At 33.7% G+C, this 21,807-nt stretch overlaps 1 protein-coding gene across 1 annotated transcript in view; it reads left to right on the forward strand.

Annotated features, from left to right (window-relative positions):
- FOCAD (focadhesin) overlaps nt 1-21,807 on the forward strand; it is a 321,816-nt gene that overhangs the window by 146,859 nt on the left and 153,150 nt on the right. The window contains exons 12-15 of the mRNA XM_054583210.1: nt 12,364-12,468; nt 12,871-12,972; nt 13,504-13,634; nt 15,610-15,736. Of these exons, the coding sequence (XP_054439185.1) occupies nt 12,364-12,468; nt 12,871-12,972; nt 13,504-13,634; nt 15,610-15,736 (465 nt within the window). The remainder of the gene's footprint in view (nt 1-12,363; nt 12,469-12,870; nt 12,973-13,503; nt 13,635-15,609; nt 15,737-21,807) is intronic.

The following is a 21,807-nucleotide window of genomic DNA, read 5'->3' on the forward strand; positions in this document are numbered from 1 at the left end:
AGCATATTTTGCAGTGCTGGTTTGGTGGAGGTGTAGTCTTTTAGCCTGCTTTTGTCTGGGAAGCTCCTTATTTTGCCTTCCATTTTAATTGAGAGTCTTGCTGGGTAGAGCAGTCTTGGTTGCAGGCCTTTGCTTTTCATGACTTGGAATATTTCTTGCCATTCCCTTCTGGCTTGCAGTGTCTCTGTTGAGAAGGCAGCTGCTACCTGTATCTGGGCTCTTTTGTATGTTACCAGCTCTTTCTCCCTTGCTTGCTTTAGGATTCTCTGTTTGTCTTTGATATTTGCCATTTTAATGATGGTGTGTCTTGGAGTGGACCTCATTGGGTTCCTCTTGAATGGGACCCTCTGTGCTTCCTGGACTTATGTACCTTTTTCTCTCCTCCAATTAGGGAAGTTTTCCATCATGACTTTTTCAAACAGGTTCTCTATCCCTTCCTCCTCCTCTTCTCCTTCTGGTATCCCTATTATATGGATATTGTTATATTTCACGTTGTCCTGCATTTCCTTCAGTGTCTCTTCATTCTTTTTGAGTCTGTTTTCATTTTCTTGCTCTTTCTGGGAGCTTTTTTCTACCTTGTCCTCCAGCTTGCTGACTCGGTCCTCAGCTTCATCTAGCCTGCTTTGGATTCCTTCTACTGTGTTCTTCAACTCAGAAATTGTATTCTTCATTTCCTCTTGTCTCGTATGGATAGTTTCTCTGTCCTTTTTCATGCTGATATAGTTTGCAGTAAGTTCCTCATGGTTTCCCTGTAGTTTTTTGTAATTCTCTCTGAGCTCACTGAGCTCATTGAGCTTCCTTAGAACCGTTGTTTGGAACTCAATATCTGATAGTTTACTTGCCTCTATTTCTTTTTGTTCTCTTTGTGGGGATTCCTCTTTTCCCTTCGAGCGGGGGGTATTTCTTTGTCTTCCCATTCTGAGCTAAGTTTTCTTATACGATTTTCTAAATATTAAGTTTTGTTTGAGAGATAAATGAAGATTCAGATGGCTATAGTGACTAATGTGGAAATTAGGTTTCTGTAGCGAAAGGTCATTTTATTGTATTAAAAGGTTATTGTATTTTATTGTACAAGGTTATTGTATTTTAAGTATTTCAAACTCCTGAAGTGATAGGATACTTTATTTTATTCTAGCCTGTGATCTCTCCTCTGTTTTTCCATTTTTGGAGTTCCTGTGTTGTTCTGTTGACCTTTTTTCCTGTATACTGGGAAAATCATGCCTCAAAATCTGATGATGTCCTGGTAACGTTTACATAACAAGTTAATTTTTTCTGATTCTACGTTAATTTGGCTAGAGTACTTTTCATGTACTTTTCTTTACAAGTAGCAGGCTTTTAATAATTGTTTGCAGATTCAAATACTAGCTGCAACACTCTTACAAGATCTATCTTGTTGAACAGAATTGGAGCAAATAAAAAAACATTAGGAGTAGTTTGTGCATTTTAAAAGCATTTTATGGTATGCTGGGAACCAGAGATACAAAGATGAAGATGTTGTCTCTGCCTTTGATAAAGCAGTGTGTCAAGTATATAGGCTTTGGAGTTAAATTGCTTTGGTCAAGGCCTAACTCGAGTGTGTGCTGGTCCTATTACCTTGGACAAATTATTTGTTATTTATGAACTTCAGTTTTGTCATTTGAAACATGGTGACAATCATGATTTTCTATAAAGTGCTTAGAAGAGTGTTTATAGTAAGTCTTCAGTAAATGTTAGCTGCTGCTATTAGAGGAGTCATTATAGATCAGATGCTCAAGCTGGACTGGAATAAGGCTAGAATGAACATCAAACAGAAAGAAGGTTGCCTTGTAGGGGCCTTTGGTATTCTAGATACCTTTCTTTCCTTGACATTATTTAACTCTCAAAGGTCAAACTTCAAGACCCTAGATCACTTAATTATTATGTTATGATATAGATATAATTTGAACCGCAGAAGAATAAAATTATACGATGTTTACACTTCTTTGATATTGCTGCATGCCTGCAGATTTCTCGTAAGTGGAAGGGATGATTAGCTTTTCAACACTTCTCTCTATGGACTGCTTTACAATGTATTACTTAATTAATGAGCAGATCCTGTAAGTTGAAATGTCAAGTAATTAGGGAGGTGGGAATAACTGATAGGAATTATGTCCTCTTTTGTAGAATGATTTTTAAAGTTTTGATATTAAAATTATTAAACAATGCATTTATGCTTCTCTTTGTCTGAACCATTCAAGCATATTCATTCTTTGTTACATACAAATTCATGTTTTTTTTTTATTTTAAACAACGTACATTGTTATGTTACCACTGTTTTATAAATGGCAAATACACTTGTGTAGTTAGAATGTACTTCCATTATTTCACAAAACACAGTGATTCAGCATTTATCTAACCCAAAGATATGGATAAAATATGAACTAAGACCTCACTTTTGTAGTTCACATCTAGTTTTATGAAATGTAAGTCTGAACAATTAAAGAAAAACAGATATTGCTACCAATTTTTGCCTCTATTAGATGTCATCTATTAGATGGTCATGTCTTATTTCATTTTTATTTTCTATTTATATTTATTTATTACTATATTTAGAATAGGTCATTACTATATGTACTATATATTACTATATTTAGTATATAGTAATAAAGAATGACCTATTTCTCGTACTTTCAAAAAAAAGGGATAGTTATAAACATTAATTACATATTCTCTCATTTGATAACTAAGGTAAATTAAACAAACCCATTTTATTTCTCAGAATTTATGCATTGCTGGCACTGCTCATGATTTTCATTATACAACTGTCTGAAAGATTATTCTGTTATCTATATAACCTCATACAGTGTTGTCAACATGGATGTTTTTCATGGAACCCAAGTTAAATTTTTATACTCTGTACCATATATGATTAACTTGAAGGAGATGCTCGTTTGTGTCTCTTCTGATTATTTTTTCCTATTTTGTCCAGATATAGGGAGAAGACTTAAATGATAGTTCTCTATCCCAGTGGTCCCCAAGCTTTTTGGCACCATGGACCAGTTTCATGGAAAACAATTTTTCCATGGACCGGGGTGGGGCGGATGGTTTCAGGATGATTACTCAAGGGCATTACCTTCAAGCTCGCTTCTTGCTGTACAGCCCAGTTAGGAATAGATACCTGTCCGTGGCTGCGTGTTAGGAATCCCTGCTTTATCCTGTTATAAATAGCCTGGACTCCTTGGTCGCTTTAACTTTGCCAAGGTGGAATGGGGGGCTAAACTAAGACATGGACTTCCATCCTCATTCTGCCACCAGCTAACTTTGTGATCCCTTTGAGCCTCTAAGACTCTTATAAAACAATCTCATGATTCTTTTTTAAAATTGTAGTAAACACATAACATGAAATATACCCTATCAAAGTGTTAAGTGTATAGTACAGCATTGTGTACAACTTTTCATTTTGCAAGAGTGAATATCCATATCCATTGACTAACACCTCACCATTTCCTCCTCCTGCTAACCTTGGGGCAGCCCTCGTTCCACTTTCTTCCAAGACTGAATACTTTAGGTACCTCATACAAGTAGAATCGTGCGGTATTTGTCCTTTTGTGACTGGCTTGTTTCACGTAAGATAATGTCTTCAAGGTCAAGGAAATATGTGGCAGGATTTCTTTCTTTTTTAAGACTGAATAATATTACATTATATGTATATACTACATTTTCTTTATCCATTCTTTCACCAGTGGATATTTAGGTTGTTTCCATGTCTGGGCTGTTGTGAAGAATGCTGCAGTGAACATGGGAGCGTAACTCTGAGATCCCGATTTCAGTTCTTTTGAAATATTTTTGAAAATGCTCATGTGCATTTTATTATAAAAACTTACAGCGCCAAATTAAGCAAGTCAAACTATTAGTCTCTTTATATAATATTTCATAAATTGTTCAGAAAAGTTTGTTCCAAAAAGAGTTTGTTTTAGAACTTGTTTTAGACAGCTAACAGCAACTGTGCAGTCAATGGGTTTTTGGTGAATACATTTTAAAAGGGGCTATTGCCTGTCCTGAAATTTCCAGAAATGAGATTGCTAAATCATATATTAGTTTGATTTGTAACTATTTGAAGAACCTCCATACTGTTTTTCATAGTAACTACACCATTTTACATTACACCAAGAGTTCACAATGGTTCTAATTTTTCCACAGCCTTGCCAACACTTATTTTCTATTTTATTGATAATGGCCATCCAAACAGATGTGAAGCAATATCTCATTGTGGTTTTGATTTTCATCTCCTTAATGATTAGTGATGTTGAATTTCTTTTAATATACCTGTAGCCATTTTATGCCTTCTTTGGAAATACCTATTTCAGTCTTTTGCTCATTTTTTAATTGGGTTATGTATTTATTTTTTTATTGTTGAGTCGTATATAATTCCTGATATATTTTGTGTTTTTCGTGCTATATTTTGGATATTAACCTTCCATCAGATATATGATTTGTAAATATTTTACACCATTTTATAAGATGTCTTTTTTTTTTTTTTTTTTTTTTACTATGTTGACTATATCCTTTGCTACATAGAAGCTTTTTAATTTGATTTAGATCCACATATCTGTTTTTGCCTTTGGTGTCATATTTAACAAATCATTGCCCAAACCAATATTATAATATTTCCCCCCTATGATTTCTTCTAGGAGCTTTTTAGTTTCTGGTCTTACATTTAAACCTTTAGGTCATTTTAAGCTAACTTTTTGTGTGTGGTATAAGGGTCCAATATCTTTCTTTTCATGTGGATATCAAGTTTTTCTAGCACCATTTGTAGCAGACTGTCCTTTCTCCATTGTATGTTCTTGGCTCCTTTGTCATTAATTTACCATATATGATTTGGTTTGTTTCTGTGCTCTCTGTTCTGTTCTATTGTCTGTTTGTCCTTGTGCTGATGTCATACTGTTTTGATTACTGTAGCTTTGTAGTATATTTTGAAGAAAGGAAGTGTGAGACACCCAGCTTTATTCTTTCTCAAGATTGTTTTGACTCTTCAGGGGTCCTTGTGGTTCTATATGAATGTTATCATTGTTTTTTCTACTGTGCAAAAAGTGCCATTGGAATTTTAATAAGAATAACATTGAGACTGTATATTGCTTTGGGCAATATGAACATTTAAACCATATTATGTCTTCCAACTTATGAATGTAAAATGTTTTTACTATTTATTTGTGTCCTTTTTAATTTCTTAAGCATTGTTTTGTAGTTTTCAGTATACAAGTTTTTCACTTTCAAGTTAAATGTATTCCTAAGTGGTTTTTTTTTTGGTGAGATCATAAATGAGATTAAAAAAAATTTTTTTTTTGAGATTGTTTGTTAGTGTATGATAATACAACTGATTTTTTTTTTGTTCATTTTGTGTCCTGCAACTTTCCTTACTTTGTTAGTTTTAACTAGCACTTTTATGTGGGATCTTTAGGGTTTCTACCTATAAGATTATGTCATCTGTGATAGCACTTGCAGTACTATGTTCTACTAATATTATGTACTATGAAGAGAAATGGCAAGAGTGGGCATTCTTGACTTGGTCCTGATCTTAGAGGGAATGCTTTCAGTTTTACTGTTCAATTTGGTATTAGCTATCAATTTTTCATGAAGAGATTTTATTATATTCCTTTCCATTCCAAGTGTAGTGCCTTTTTTTTTTTAAACTCATGAAAGGGTGTTGAGTTTTGTCAGATGTTTTTGTGTTTCTTGAGAGATGATTGTCTGACTTTCATCCCTCGTTCTGTTAATGTAGTTTAGAACATTGATTAATTTTCATATGTTGAACCATTCTTGCATCCCAGGAATAAATTCTACTTGGTCATGCTGTATGATACTTTTAAAGTACTGTTGACTTCTGTTTGCTAGTATTTTGTTGAGCAATTTTGCATCTATGTTTATTAGAGATAGTGGCACTTTTTGTTTGTTTGTTTGTTTTATGGTAGTGTCTTTCTTTGGCTTTGGTATGAGAGTAGTGCTGGTCTCATAAAATGAGTTTGGAAGTGTTCCTGCTTCTTCAGTTTTCTGGGAGTAGTTTAAGAAGGATTTGTGTTAGCTTTTTTTTTTTTAAATGTTCAGTAGAATTTGACTGTAAAGCCATCTGGTTTTTCTATGTTGGGAAGTTTTTGATTGCTGATTTAATCTCCTTCTATGTTATTTGTTCAGATTTTCTGTTTCTTCACAATTCAGTCTTGATAAATTATATATTTCTGGGAATTTATCCATTTCTTTTAGGCTATTTCATTTGTTATAGTATTGTATACAGTTGTCTTTTATAATCCTTTTTATTTCTGTGGTATCAGTTGTAATGTCTCCTTTCATTTCTGATTTTATTTATTTGAGTCTTTTCTATTTTTTCCTTAGTCTACCTAAAGGGTTGTCAATTTTGTTGATCTCCTAAAATAGACCAACTCAATTTGGTTGATTTTTTTTTCTATTTCTTTTCTATTCATTATTTCATTTATTTCTTCTTTAATTTTATTATTTCGTTCCTTGTGCTAACTTTGGGCTTATTTTATTTTTCTTTTTTGAGATAAATAATTTAGCTTGTTTATTTGAGAGATCCTTTCTGTTTTTCAGTATAGGCATTTACCTTATAAATTTTTCTCTTAGTGCTGTTTTTGCTGCATCCTGTAAGTTTTGGTATGTGTGTTTTTATTTTTGTTTGTCTCAGAATATTCTTTAGTTTCCTTTAGATTTCTTCTTTGACCCATTTTTTTGTTTAAGAGTGTATTGTTTAGATTCCATGTATTAGTGATTTTTTTCTGTTTTCTTTCTGTTACTAACTTATAGTTTCATTCCACTGTGATCAGCAAAGATAGCTGATATGATTTCAATCTTCTTAAATTTAAGAAAATTATCTTGTGACCTAACATGTGATTTCTCTTAGAGAAAATAGTGTGTGTTAGAGAAGAATTTCTGTTTTGCTGCTGTTAGATGGAATGTTCTGTATGTCTTATACGTCCATTTAATCTATAATGTTGTTTATTTCTTCTCTTCCCTCATTGATCTGTCTAGATGTTCTGTCCATTATTTAAAGTGAAGAAATATTCTATTGTTTATGTTCCTATTTTCACCTTTAGTTTTGTTTGCTTCATATATTTGGGCTTACATATACTGCTCTGATGTTGGATGTGTATATATTCTTCTATGTCTCTTGTGACAGTTTTTGATTTAAAGTCTGTTTTGTATAATGGAAGTATGGTTGCACTTGCTCTCTTTTGGTTACTATTCCTCTTTTCTTTAATTTTTAAAAATTATTTTTAGAGAGAGGAGAAAGGAGGGAGAAAGAAAGGGAGAGAAGCATCAACATGTGGTTGCCCCTTACATGCCTCCTACTGAACACCTGACCCGCAACCCAGGCATGTGCCCTGACTGGGAATCCAACCATTGACGCTTTGGTGTGCAGGCCGGCACTCAGTCCACTGAGCCACACCAGCCAGAGCTCTTTTGGTTACTATTTGTGTGGAATATCTTTTTTTCTCCTATCAGTTTTAGCCTATGTGTGTGTCCTTAAATGTAAAGTGAATCTCTTATAGACAGCCTGTATTTGTATCTTGTTTTTTTTTCTTTTAGTCACTCTGTGTTTTGATTAGGGAGTTTACTCCCTTTACATTTAAACTAATTACAGATAGGGAAGGACTTACTATTGCCATGTTGTTCATTGTTTTCTGTCTGTCTTATAGCTTTTTTGTCCCTTTTTTTCTGTTGCTGTCGTATGTTGTGTTGTATTGATTCTTTTTTTTTTGGTAGTGACATGCTTTGTTAACTTATTCATTATCTTTTGAGTATCTTCTGGGGTTTACAGAAAACATCCTATAGTTGTAACAGTCTATTTTAAGCTGATAACAGCTCTAATTCCACACAAAATTTCTACGTTTTTATCCCCTGCCATGTTTTATGTTCTTGATGTCACAGATTATATCTTTTTATATTGTGTATATATTAACATATTTTTGTAGTTATACTTATTCTTTTGTCTTTGAACTTCTATGCCAGAACTAAAAGTGAATTATGTACCAGTACTGCAGTATTCTGTATTTTTACATATAGTTACCTTGATCAGTGAGCTTTATACTTTCATATGCTTTTGTGTTGCCTTCTAGTGTCCTTTCCTTTCAACTGGAAGGACTCCTGTTAGCATTTCTTATGAGGTAGGCCTACTAATAAACTACCTCAGCTTTTAGATATCTCGAAAAGTCTCTATCTTGTCTTCATAATTGAAGGAAAGTTTTGCTTAATATCGTATTTTTCGCTGGCTCTTTTTCTTTTTTCTTTCAGCACTTTGAATGTATTATTCTTTGCTCCCTTTAGCTGTCAGTGTTTTTACTGAGAAGTCTGTGTAATGGAGGCTCCTTAATAATCCCATCATCCTAAATCAATTTGTTTATCAAGGACTTGCATTCAGAAGGAGAGAAAGTGTTGAGTTTTAAGAAACCCAAAAGGTCTTTTTTATTTTTTAAAGATTTTATTTATTTTTTAGAGAGAGGGGAAGGGAGGGAGAACTAGAGGGAGAGAAACATAGATTGGTTGTCTTTTGCACACACCAACAGGCGACCTGGCTCCACAACACAGCCATGTGCCTTGACTGAAATTGAACCAGTGACCTTTTAGTTTGTAGGCCAGTGCTCAACCCACTGAGCCACATCAACCAGGGCAGAAACCCGAAAGATCTTGATCAGTAAATTATAGGGCACTTACAGCTTATTTTAAATTTAAAATAAAGTCAGAGCATTTATTCTCTTTTCTACCTCTGGAGTGTAGAAAGCCCAAGAGCAGAAGAATCAAGAGCTCATAATGACCTCTCAAGTAAATCAATAAATACACATATATATTACTTCATTAGGAAAACAATAGTCCATACTTTATGTAAAAATTTTTCTATATATATCTTTTCCTAATGAAATAACACCTATTTTGGTTTTTTTTCCCATTGACCTATGGATTTAATTTGGGTTATAATATATTCAAAAAACTGTATTAGACCTAAGATTACTATTACTTTTGGATTAAAAATGTATTTTTTTATTGTTGTTAAGTTATAATTTTCCCTATTTTTTGTCTATTACTCTCTCCTGTCCTACCCACCCCCCCCCTCCCACATTCAGTCCTGCCTGCCATCCTGCCATTGTCTTTGCCCGTGGGCCCTTTATGCATGCTCCTTCACCTTAGGCCTAAGATTGTTTACTGTAAAAGTTTCCCATTTTGTTTTTTCATATCCAAACTTGCCAGAGAAAATAAACACCCTTACATACTTCTTTAGTTCTAAGGCTCATAAAGGAACTGTACTCTTTAGCATAAATAAGGGTACTTTATCTCTTTCCTGACAATATAATTAAAACAGTTGTTTAAAAGCCATATGACTAAATAAATTATTTTATAAAATGCCACTAAATGTACTGATTGCCCTTCCCAGAACTAAGAATCTGTCAAAGTGTCTGTGTAGACATCTTCCCAGAAGAGGTAATTCATTGAGACGTGTACGGACAATCTAAGATAACCTTTTATTTTTAATTTAAATGCGGAATAAGAAGCCAATTCAAAAATTTGTCTCCTCTCACTTGTTCAAGGTGAGGATGATGAAACTTTTGTTGTAATAGAGCCTCCACAATTATTAAAAAAATCATTAATTCTGGTTGTGTGTTGTGAGTCTTTAGCTATTATATACATAGCTTTAAATGCTGCCATGGCATAATATCTTCAGGCTTGTTAATAAATGAATTTTTAAGTGTTAGATTTTTGTTGGTAGGGTTAAGATTTTTTCCTCCTGGAAATTAAATTAGAGTAAATGCCTTCTAAGTTAAGAAGGAATAGGCTTTGTAAGATTACAGTGTATAGAAGAAATTCAACAAATTTCTGGGTAACAAAACTGAGATTCATTCTAAGAAAAATAAAATTTTGTGTGCATTCAAGTCGTTTCTTGCTCATAACAGGTAACTCACTCAATAATTTTGAATCGAAGTTTTAAAATAAAAATAGCTTTGCCATGGTCATTGTGGCTTAGTTGGTTGGAGTGTCATCCTGTAGTCCGAAAGATCACAAGTTTGAGTCCCAGTTAAGGGCACACACCCAGCTGGGTGGGTTTGAGCCCTGATTGGGGTGTATACAAGAAGATAGCCACTCAATGCTTCTCTTTCTCTTCTCTCCACCTCCTCTCTCCCTAAAAGCAAAGAAAAAATGTCCTCAGGTGAGGATAAAAAATATTTTAAATAAAATTATTTATTAAGATATAATTCATGTGCCATATAATTAAATCAAAGTGTACACTACAATGACTTTTAGTATATTTACAGAGCTTTGCAAGCATTAATTAAAAATAATTTGAGAACATTTTTATCACCCCCCCCAAAGAAACTTTGTACCCATTAGCAATCCCACCCCATTTTTCCTACTTAGATCCCTAATCCTAAGCAATTACTTTTTATAATAAGATTTTTGTAAACAGATTTGCCTATCCTGGACATTTTGTATAAATGGAATCATCCAATATGTGGTCTTTTGTGACTGGCTTACTTCACATAATGTGTTCAAGTTTTATCCATATTGATCCCATTTCCTTTTTATTGCCAAATAACACTACATTGTAAAGCTAGACTATATTTTAATTACCCATTTATCAGTTGATGGACATTTGGGTTGTTTCTACTATTTGGCTGTTATGAATTACGCTGCTATGAACATTTACATCCAAGTTTCGTGTAGATGTTTTTATTTCTTTATGATAAATATATGGGAATAGAATTGCTAGATCATATTGTAATTCTCTTTAACCATTTGAGAAACTCCCAGACCATTTTCCAAAGGGTTTGCACCATTTTATATTTCCACTGCCAGTGTATGAGGATCTCAATTTCTCCACATGATTGCCAACACTTGCTATTGTCTGTTCTTATGAGTATAGGCATTCTGTTGGGTGTGAAGTTATATATCATTCTGGCTTTGATTTTTATTGATGTCAAGGCTAATATGGTTGAGTGTCTTTTTCTCTCTTTATTGGCTGTTTATTTATCTTTGGACAAATCAATTAAGATTCTTTGCTCTTTTAAAATTGGGTTATTTTTCCTTTTATTAAGTTGCAAAAATTCTTTATATGTTCTGGATACAAATTCCCTATTAAATATATGATTTGCAAATGTTTTCTCCCATTTTATGGGTTGTCTTTTTTTTTCCTCTATACTATTTTTTGACAGACAAATATTTTTAATTTAATGAAATCTATATTTTCCATTTGTTGCTTGTACTCATCTAAAAAAGGCTTTGTTTAAACCAAGGTCACAAAAATTTACTCCTATAGTAGTTTCATGTAAATTCGTAACTGTGTGGGAAGTTGGTGTGTTCTTTTAGGGTTTACTAAATTTTAACTATTTTTCTTAAGTTATATTTTTAGATCTTATGTTTTGGTCTAAAATCTGTTTTGAATTCATTTTCATGTGTGGTGTGAGGAAGGGATCCACATTTATTCTTTTACATGTGAATATCTAGTTGTTGAAATCCAGCACCAGTTTTCAAAGAGATTCTTCTTTCCCAAGTGTATTTTCTTTGCATATTTGTCAAAAATCAATTGAACATAAATATAAGGATTTATTTCTGGACTCTGAGGGTTTTATTTCATTGATCTATATTTTTATTTTTATACTAGTACTGTTTTTGATTGCTGTGGCTTCATAGTAAAATTTGAAATTGGGAAGTTTGAGTTCTCAAACTTTGTTCTTTTTTTTTTTAAAGAAAGATTATTTTGGCTATTTGGGGTCCCTTGCTGTTGGATATGAATTTTACAATTACTTCCTTAATTTTGCCAAAGAAGGCAGCTGATGTTTTGTTAGGGATTGCATTGAGTCTGTAGATCTACTTGGGAAATATTACTATTTTAACATTATTAAGTTTTCTGATCCACAGATGAATTACTCTTCTCATTTTATTGTGTTATGCATAGAGAGTGAAATGAGGCGCTTATTAAAACCTTCCCACCTTACAACTGATTTTAAGTATTTAGTATTGGAATAACATAACATAACTGGATTTTTCAATACATGGAATTATTTTATCACTTATATATCCTAAGTATTAGCTGCTCATTAGAACTATAAATTTCTTTGGGACAGGATATATCTTAACTAGGTTTGTGTTGCTGAGAGTAAATATCAAATAATAGATGTTTAATAAAACATTATTTTGATTGGTGTTTGGCAGCTAATTATAAAAGAGATAGAATATTAGTGGTACTATAAAATTACCATTAACAACAAATTGCTAACTTAGTTTTTAGTCTCCTAGTTTACATATATTTAGTTTACTCCTTTGAATAAAAATGAAATAATAATTGCTCTATAGATTGATTTCTTTCATAAGGCGTAGTTAATATCTTTAAATTCATTTTAGGTGCCAAATTTGATTCCAGTTTTGCTGTTCAAATTGGGAAGACCACTGGAACCTGTATTATACAATGATATCTTATATACTTTACCTACACTTGGTGTTCACAAGGTTTGTATATTAACCAATTTACTTGAGGGCAAAACAAAAGTGAGGCATGGGCAATACGTTTAATTTTGGTTTTAATTATATAAAATTTTGAGCCCTTAATTTTGCTGTGATCACTACTTCTTCTTTTGGGCCAAAAGTATTTATTAAAATATGTAAGAAATTGTTTTAAATCACTAGCCAAGTTTTTCCATTGGCTGTTACCTGAAGTAAGGTCTTTATGTTCTCAGGATTGCTAGCTAACCCTTCCCAAAGCTATCCCCAACCTTTGAGAAGATGGGTAAGACTATAGTAGGCTTCCATATAGGTCTTTATTTCATAATGAGGGGTTTTAAAATTCTCGTGGTAATTTTGGGATTATCTACATTTACTTTATGAAATGTAAATTTTTAAAATATTTCCTAGGTGTGCATAGGACAAATTCTACGAGTAATCCAACTTCTTGGAACCACTCCACATCTAAGGGCTGTCGCTTTGCGCTTGTTGACATCTTTATGGGAGAAGCAGGTAAGCTCAGACATACACTTGTGCAAGTATTAAACATGTTTCTTTCAGTGAAGAAAACTAATTGCATCATTATGTGTGATAGTGCTTTAATATAGTAGTACTACTGTATGGCATCAATGATTGCATTTGAAAAATTTTGATTTAGCGTGGTGCTTTTGATCAGTAATGCAGCCAGTCAGTTGTGATTGATTCTGAGAGAGAAATTGAGAATAGAAAATAATCTTATTTCTTTAATTCTGAAATTTATTTTTCCATTTGCGTGGAAAAAGTAATAGAAATATGGTTATAAGTGATTAGAGCCTTTGTCATTAGGGTTTGATTTAGCCACTTTTTTCTTGTTTTATGCAATGAACAGTACATGGGACTGTAAGAAAATCCCCAGCAATCACAACAGCATTCTTCTCTGCTGATTAGAAGAAATACATTATAATTTGCAATGCAAATGGGAAATTTGGAGATGAAAATGCTGCATAAAAGGAAGATAATGATTATTCAACTCAAATTGGGAAATTAACTTTTTTGTCTTGGTAGGATCGTGTCTATCCTGAACTGCAGCAATTCATGGCCATGTCCGATATGCCCTCTCTGTCTGTGGGCAAGGAAGTCCAATGGGAAAAACTGATTGCTAAAGCAGCATCGATCAGAGACGTATGTAAGCAAAGGTAAGAGGTGCTTAACCATTGGGAATGTATACCATGATAATATTGTTTTGCTTTTTTTTTTATTGCAAGCAAGAATTTAGGAAACATAGGCAGAAAATATTTAAGTAATATTTAAATTTTCAATTTAAGTTTTCTGATAGTAAAATTTAGTAATAATGGAAAATAACTTTGGGAAGCAAGCATGTCTTTTCATTTCAGGCCTAGTCTTATATCTAATCTAGGTTTATAGGATATTTATACCTTTTTCTGGATAGCAGTTTAATATTGTAATAAAACATGATTTTTTTTTATTTTTCCATATATAAATCACTGAAACCTAAACAGTTTTGTCAAAGTTTGAATATTCATTCCCAGAGTTTTTTGTTTGAAGGAATGAAGCAAGACCTTCTACTTTATACATTCTTTACACAGGGAAATCAAACTGTTCTCATATTCTCCCTATGTTATGTCTGATTTTTATCAAGTTTTAATAGAGAAGGCATTATCTGTGACATATTACATGGAATTAATTATTAGGAATTATTACAAGGAAGAAAATGATCTTGAATTTCCATGTATATACTATATGGTTTAGGAAGACATGAAGATGTTAGCGAGATGACTCTGCTGTTCTAGAGGTTGAACTGATAAATAGGTAGGAGGGGACAAGACTGCAGTAACAGTAAGCGAAGCTCCAACTGGCCAGAATTTTTTTTCTTGACTAGAGTAAGGTAAAAATATTAAGGGAGGACATAGATTTGATACATTTAAAATGCGCTATAATCCTGCAGTTCCATATGTTTAGCCACTGCACTGTAGAATTCCTGGGACCAATATCACCTCATTTTTCAATAATGTCACCTTGGATGGTACTTCCTAAAGTTGTGCAATGAATGGGTTGGCCAAGGTACTAACAGCGTGGATGATTTCTGTTTCAAGCAAAATCTTGGATCAGAATATATCTAAGCCTCAGCAGTGCTGCCTCTTTTCTAAGCTTCAGCCTTTTGGCAACACAAAAATGACCTTAGCCTAAAAGTTACACACATGGAACACAAAAACTGAGAGTTTGGATGTGCTTGAAGTATTGGGATAGAAAAGATTTTAGAGATGAGAAATTATCTGACACTTTAATTTTATATTTGTAAAGCTCAGCTCTGGAGAGGTTAAATATTGGACCAGATCAGCATCTACTAAGAAGTTACTGTGTTCCATTCACTTGCCACCTCAAGATCTGTCAATTTTCCAGTTTTGGAAAATGATTTCCATTTGTCAGACAGTGAAACTATAGAATCCAGTCAGGCAATTTCATCAACTGATATTTTGTTACTTAGAGAAAAGTATTATTATATCACTGCAGGGTTACAAGGAATGCAGAGGATGGGCTGGAGCATTTCCTCATGCAGTTAAAAGCATTTTAGGGATAGCACAATATATGTAGAATCGAGAGGAGAGGAAGGGAGGAGGAGGAAGAGTGAAGTGAACTCAACACAGTGCTTGGATAGGTGCTTCATCAGTTATAATTCATATTATTATTTTTTATCATCATCATGTGATAGGTATAGCCACCTTAACTAGTAACAGTACTATAGGAAATCATCTGCTGTCCAATACTCCTATGGCCAGTGTCTGATACCTGAGCAACTTCCAGGCAGGCCTAGTACTCTTCTTACTGATAATCTCAGTAAGTTCCTTTTGCTATTATACACTTGAAATTTTGTCAATTCAGACAATTTATAATTTAGGGAGAATTCTATTCAATGTCTTCTTTTTTTGGATAATATTTCTATATCAAAAATGAGCCTTAACTTACAACAAAAATGATGATAATGATGAAAATCTTTGAAGGAAAATACATGGTGTTATTATATGAAGGTCAATATTTAGTAGGCACAAGAGTAAAGGAAAGCATTAATGCTTTTGGTTCAAGCAAAAGAGATGGGAGTGGTATTGCAGCTCTCTGGCTGTAATCTTCTTTCTAAACTGTCATTTCCTGTAGACCGTATCAGCACGGAGCAGATATGTTGGCAGCTATTTCACAGGTGTTGAATGAATGCACCAAGCCTGATCAAGCTACTCCAGCGGCCTTGGTGTTACAAGGTCTTCATGCACTCTGCCAAGCTGAGGTAGGCTTTTTTTTTTTAATTACATTTATTGGGATGACATTGGTTAATAGAATTATATAGGTTTCAGGAGCACAGTTCTAGATAACAAATCATCTGTATATTGTATTTTATGTTCAACACCCCAAGTCTCTTTTCATCACCATTTATCTCCCCCTTCACCCTCTCATGCTTGCCCCCACCCTCCTGAAGTAGGTTTTTTTGAAAAGGTTTGTATGATTTCTAAGAAAATGACTTACAAGTTATATTAATTACAAGAATGTAAGATTAAAGTAATTGAACATTTGATTATTCATTCCCGGATTTTTGTTTGAAGGACTGAAGCAAGACCTTCTACATTAGATATCCTTTGTAGAGGGTCATCTTGAAACATACGGTTATGTAGCCATTCTCTGGAGAGGCTTATTTATTTTCTTATTTATTTTTGTTATTATAGAAGGGAACATTTGGCTTATAGGAGAATTCTTGAATACATTTGCATCTTAGTTTTGTGATTAGAGAGCCTTACAAGCAGATGAGGTGAGGAAATTGGCATGGGCCAGTGGTAGTCTTATAGCCAGCAAAAATTACTGAAGACTGGCAAAAGATCCTGTCTTTTGTAGTGATCAGATTGGATGGATTGACATTAGAACTCAACCTCTGTATCATTTTCTGAGCTTTACACCATTCCCTAAGTTATAGCACAACAGAGAATCTTTACTGTTTTGGAGAAGTGTGGTAATTACATCAATGATCATTCACTGATTATACTTTGGTTTATGACAGAGTGAACATACCTACACAGTTGTAATTTTGTTACCAAACAGCAAGGTGGGTCCTGCTGCCCACCACCACCCTTTAGGCAAAATTCTGGAGGCAAAGGTTTGGTGATAAAGGAAAGGAGTCTTTTTTCAAAAGCTACACAATATTGGAGTAACAGTTTTCCACAAGCATTAGTCACTGAAGCCTATAACTTAAAGCTAAAATCTTTAACTCTTTAGTTACAACTTTAATCATTTAAGCCTATCAATTAAGGCTAAACTCTAGTTACAGCTTTAATCACTTAAGCCTACCAACTAAGGCCAAGCTCTTTAATTCTTTAGTTACAGCCTTAATCACTTAACCCTCTCAATTAAGACTAAACTCTTTAACTCTTCAGCTCCCCTATCATTTCACCTGTTAGTTTTTAATTATCTTATTTCTATAGGATTAATATACAAACTGAAACAACATAAGATACAAAAGCTACACAATATTGGAAGAACGGCAGGCTTCTGCCTCAGAGCCTGTCATCTGTAGAACACCCAAAGAAGGATAACTGCCACGCCCTGCCAGGCCAGCCCCATCCTAGGCTGGGCCCAGAGTTTCTTCTCCCATCCCAAATACTGTCTTTTGGGAAATGCAGGCAGCTGCAGCACGGTCATCGAGGCATCCTTGAGGAAGAGAGCCAGGGAGCCAGTCTCGGCTCTCCTTTTATTTTAAATTTTCTGGCCCATAATTCCATGGTTCCAGAGGCCTTCAACTGCTCAGCTAATTACATCCTAGACTGTTTACCATTGCCTCAGGCAACCACCCCCTATGGCTCCTCTCTACCCCTTCCCAGTGATCTGATCAGATCTCTGTATGGGTTTTTTACGTAATGAGACTAAGTAGAGTTCTTTTAGCTTATGGTAATTATTGTGTATATGATAATGAATATAGTTTCATAATGCAAGCAGTGACTGTATTGAGCATTTACACACTCATGTCACTTTTCGTTTATGTTCCCTAACTGTGCAATATAGGGATTATAACACCATTTTACAGATGAGGAAAATAGACTTCAGAGGTAGGTTATGTATTTACTTAGAATCTGGGTATAAGAGTAAACTAATACTATTTTGGGTAAACACTTATTTTATCAGGCAGTAAACATCACTGTGCTGGAACTGATGTGTCCTGACGGTGATGTTTTCATTGCCCAATAGTTGGCAAAGATTTTAGGGTTCATGGCAGAGGACTTTTACAGCAGGGGAATACGACACATAACCAAGGACTTTTGTATTTTATAGCATCAATTCCTGTCATTTAAAATTGGAAAGTATCACTTTAATAATTGTTATTTTCATAAAACCTTATTTTTAAATGCACTTTTAAAAGAAGTTTTGAGAGAAGAAAGAGTTTTATACAATCATCTCTAAAAGATGACCACTGTTACCATTTTGGAGTATTTCCTTTTCATTATTTTTTTCCAAACAGAAATCAACTTATTTCTGAAATTAACTTTTCCTCCTAACAAATAGTAATTTTTTCTTCTTGTGTCTATAATTTTATTGTGTTCTCCACCTGTCCTCTGCTGTTACTATAAGGCTCTATTGTCTATAGATGCTTATTAACTCTTAAGAAACTCTCAGAGTGTAGTACTGTTTTTTCTCATTCCATTTCTCTACAATATTCATTGCAGTACCAGCAGAGATATGAAAAATGTTCCCCAATGTGGTAGATAGCATAGTCTTTTAGGTGGTCATGGGACTATACCTGATATAGAACATTTATTGGTGTATCCTTTGTGTAATTTTCTTAACCTCCTGAAACTCTATTTCTTCAAATCAGGATAAAATGAGATTACACACAAAAAAAGACCTGACATAATTTTTTCCCTTATAGGTACTTTAAATGTGGAACTTGCTTCTGAAAAATTGGTACATAATTGTATATAGTTAGTGCTATCAGGGAGGTTTTAAGTAGAGAGAGAGTGTGTGTGTTAATCTTTCCCTTAAAACTCACATAATGATAGTGACTTAATTTCTTTCTTCAAATGATACCCTATTCCTTCACTGCTGAGGAGACTCTTCATACTTGTTTCTATACTTAAAGGAGACTATTTTGGATTGTGGAATATTTAGCCCCAAATCCATTTCCCCAATCCAAACCAGTGCCCATAATGATAATTATGAGTTCAAGTTTACTGTATCACTGTCTGAAGCTACCTGGACTGCTATACCAAAAATAACATAAACTTGATCACTTATTAACAACAAACATTTATTTCTAACAGTTCTAGAGTCTCAGAAGTCCAAGATCAAGGTATTGGCATGTTCATTGTCTGGTGTGGGCAAACTTCCTGCTTCATAGATGGCTGTCATTCTCATAGACAGCTGTCTTTTCACTAACTTCACACAGCAGAAGACACATGATAGCTCTCTGGAGTCTCTTTATAAGAACACTAATTCCAATCACAAAAATTTTACCCTCATGATATAATCATCTCCCAGAGATTCCATCCCATAATACCACAGTCATGGGGATTAGGATTTCAACATGTGCGTTTGGAGGGGGATACATTTAGCCTGTAGAAGTTTTAATTAAGCCTATTTGTTATTTTGATACTTCAATAATTATTTTCTTTGCTTGGTTAAAGGCATTTCTGTTTTCCTATTGTCTTATCTCTCTCCCCCCATTCCTTCTTTCTTTAATGTTATGAAATCCAAGTTCAGTATAATATTTTTATCAGAATTCACTTTTAAGAAACTTCAACTGAAATGGTGCGAATAAATTAAGAATTCAATAACTTGTCTTTTTAACAAACAGATACTAGCCCCTTTAAATCTTTTTTGTTACAAGGTGGGCATTAATAAGTCATAAAGCAATACCAGCAATCAGTTAAACTTCATTTTATTGTAAGGAATACTTATTTTCTTATCCCCTATTTTCATTTCTCTTTCCTGTCTAGAGGATGAACCCACTATTTTATTGATACTTACTAAAGGTGAATCATGTTATCATGTTTTCCTTATAGATATTACAAATGTCCTGAGTTATAGAACTTGTTGAAACTGACTGCATCACTGTTAACTTTGATGACAAAAATTTTCTTTTAATTTTTGGTAATGAATAGTTTTATGTTCATCTGAATAAGTAGAAATAATCTATTCTCTCATGATGAGCATAGGAGGTAATAATATAGCTTTCTGTTTTAAGCCTTTCCAAGCTTCTTCAGTACGAGTTCATTAGTTGTGAAACTGCTGCTCTTATGTCCTGTGATGTGTGTTAAACTTGTAAAATATACTCAATTCAGAGACCCTTGCCAGGTCACTTTTACTAATTTTGAGGTAATCTTTTGGTTTTTTATGCCAGCCTGCTATACACAGGAGCCAGCCTGCATTCTGTGAGGCTGTTGATTCTGTCTCCTAATTGATATCATGTGTGAAGCATCACTAGCTGCCAAGAGTTTCAAGAATGAAAATATTCAGCATAGCCATAAATCTATTTCCCAGCAGCATTTGGTAGTGATTTGTCTATTCACTACTCTTGAGATCCCTGGCTATCAAATGTAATTAAGAATATAAAAAGATAGCCTAAGACAAAGAAATTTTAAAAATCAGTAAAGATAAGAGAACAGCTAATCTTTAAGAAAATATCTCAGTGTGGAAACCATACAAAATTGGGTTTTACTGGGTTTTACTGGGCTTTCCCATCCTTTCCTTTGTATGAAAAGTAGAGCTCTTTTTCTTAAGGTTGACAGTGAACTCTTTAGTTTCGAGAGTCACAATCATGAAATTCATTTGTCCTTGGTAGGGTCAGATTGAGCCTGCAACTACTGCTGCTTCATCATTTATTGTGATCTCCAGTGAAAGATTCAATGGATAGATTGAATCTTCATGCCAACTCTGACAAGATGAAGAGTGTATTTGCAACATGGTTTTCTTTGGTGCTACTTTACTAAACAAAAAATAGAAAGTTCTAGGAATTGGGTTGACAATAAAGACAAGAATGCAGTTTGGCATTTTGGAATTGGAAAAGAGAAACTTATTCTTTCCTTAACACTGTTGGTATATTGGAAAAGAGAAACTTATTCTTTACTTAACACTGTTGGTATATTGATTCAGGACTTTAGAAATTTCTTTTTTATGCTGAACTACTTTAAAAATATTGCTAATATTTCTTGTGTTCCTCATATGAATTTGAACATTTGGTGATAGGGCGATTCATTTTAAACTAACAAACAGCGGCTCTGGCAGTTTGTCACTTTCCCAGGTCACCACACTAATAAATGGGGGGAAAAAAGTAGACACAGGACTCCTCCGAGTCTAATGCTCTTGTTATTCTGAGGTTTCTTTCCCTTAAAAAGTATGAGTATTGGAAGAAAGTAGTTTTATTTTCAAGTTGAAAGTTTGTCGTTTTCAAAGAAAAATTAATATTCTTGCATTCTCTTTTCTTAATTTTGCCATTCAGCTTTCTCATCACATTTGCCCTATTCACCTTTATTTTCTTTTAAATACAAAATTACGGCTCTGAGTAGCAATATTCTCTCATTTTAAAAAGTTTTGCAGAGATGTAATTCACAAACCATTTATGTCATCCGTATGTACAACTTAATGGTTTTTAGTATATTTACAGAGTTAAGCGGCCATCACCACAATCAACTTTAGAACATTTGTATTGCCTCACCCCCCAATCCTTTACCCTTTAGCTATTACCCACAATTCCCCTCTAGCTACAGGCAACCACTAATCTACTTTATGTCTTTATGGATTTGTGTAGTCTGGACATTTCAGATAAATAGAATTGCATAATATATTATCTTTTGAGACTGGCTTATTTCACTAAACATGTCTTCAAGGTTCATCAGTGGTGCAGAATGTACCAAAACTTTGTTTATTTTTATGGTTGAATAATATTCCATATGTTTATCCTACATTTTATGTATCCATTCATCAGTTGATGGACATTTGTTTTTCTTTTTTCTATTTTTTGGCTATTATGAGGAATGCTGCTGTGAACATTTATGTAGAAGTTTTTGCATGGATATATGTTTTCATTTTGAGAGATATAATCCAGGGATGGAATTGCTGGATCATACAGTTACTCTTTGTTTAACTATTTAAGGAACTTCCAGAACTCTTTTCGAAAGTGGCTATACCACTTTACATTTGCACCAGCAGTGTAAGCAGGTTCTATTTTCTCCTCATCCTCAGCAGCACTTCTTATTATCTGCTATTTTTTTTAAACTGCAGCCATTTTAGTGAGTGTAAAGTAGTATATCATGTGGCTTTGATTTTCATTTTCCTGATGACTAATGTTATTGAGCATCCTTTGTTGTGTTTATTGACCAC

Source organism: Pteronotus mesoamericanus, unplaced genomic scaffold (assembly GCF_021234165.1).
Source record: "Pteronotus mesoamericanus isolate MK-2021 breed Mesoamerican mustached bat unplaced genomic scaffold, CSHL_Meso_final contig_73, whole genome shotgun sequence".
Classification (NCBI taxonomy): domain Eukaryota; kingdom Metazoa; phylum Chordata; class Mammalia; order Chiroptera; family Mormoopidae; genus Pteronotus; species Pteronotus mesoamericanus.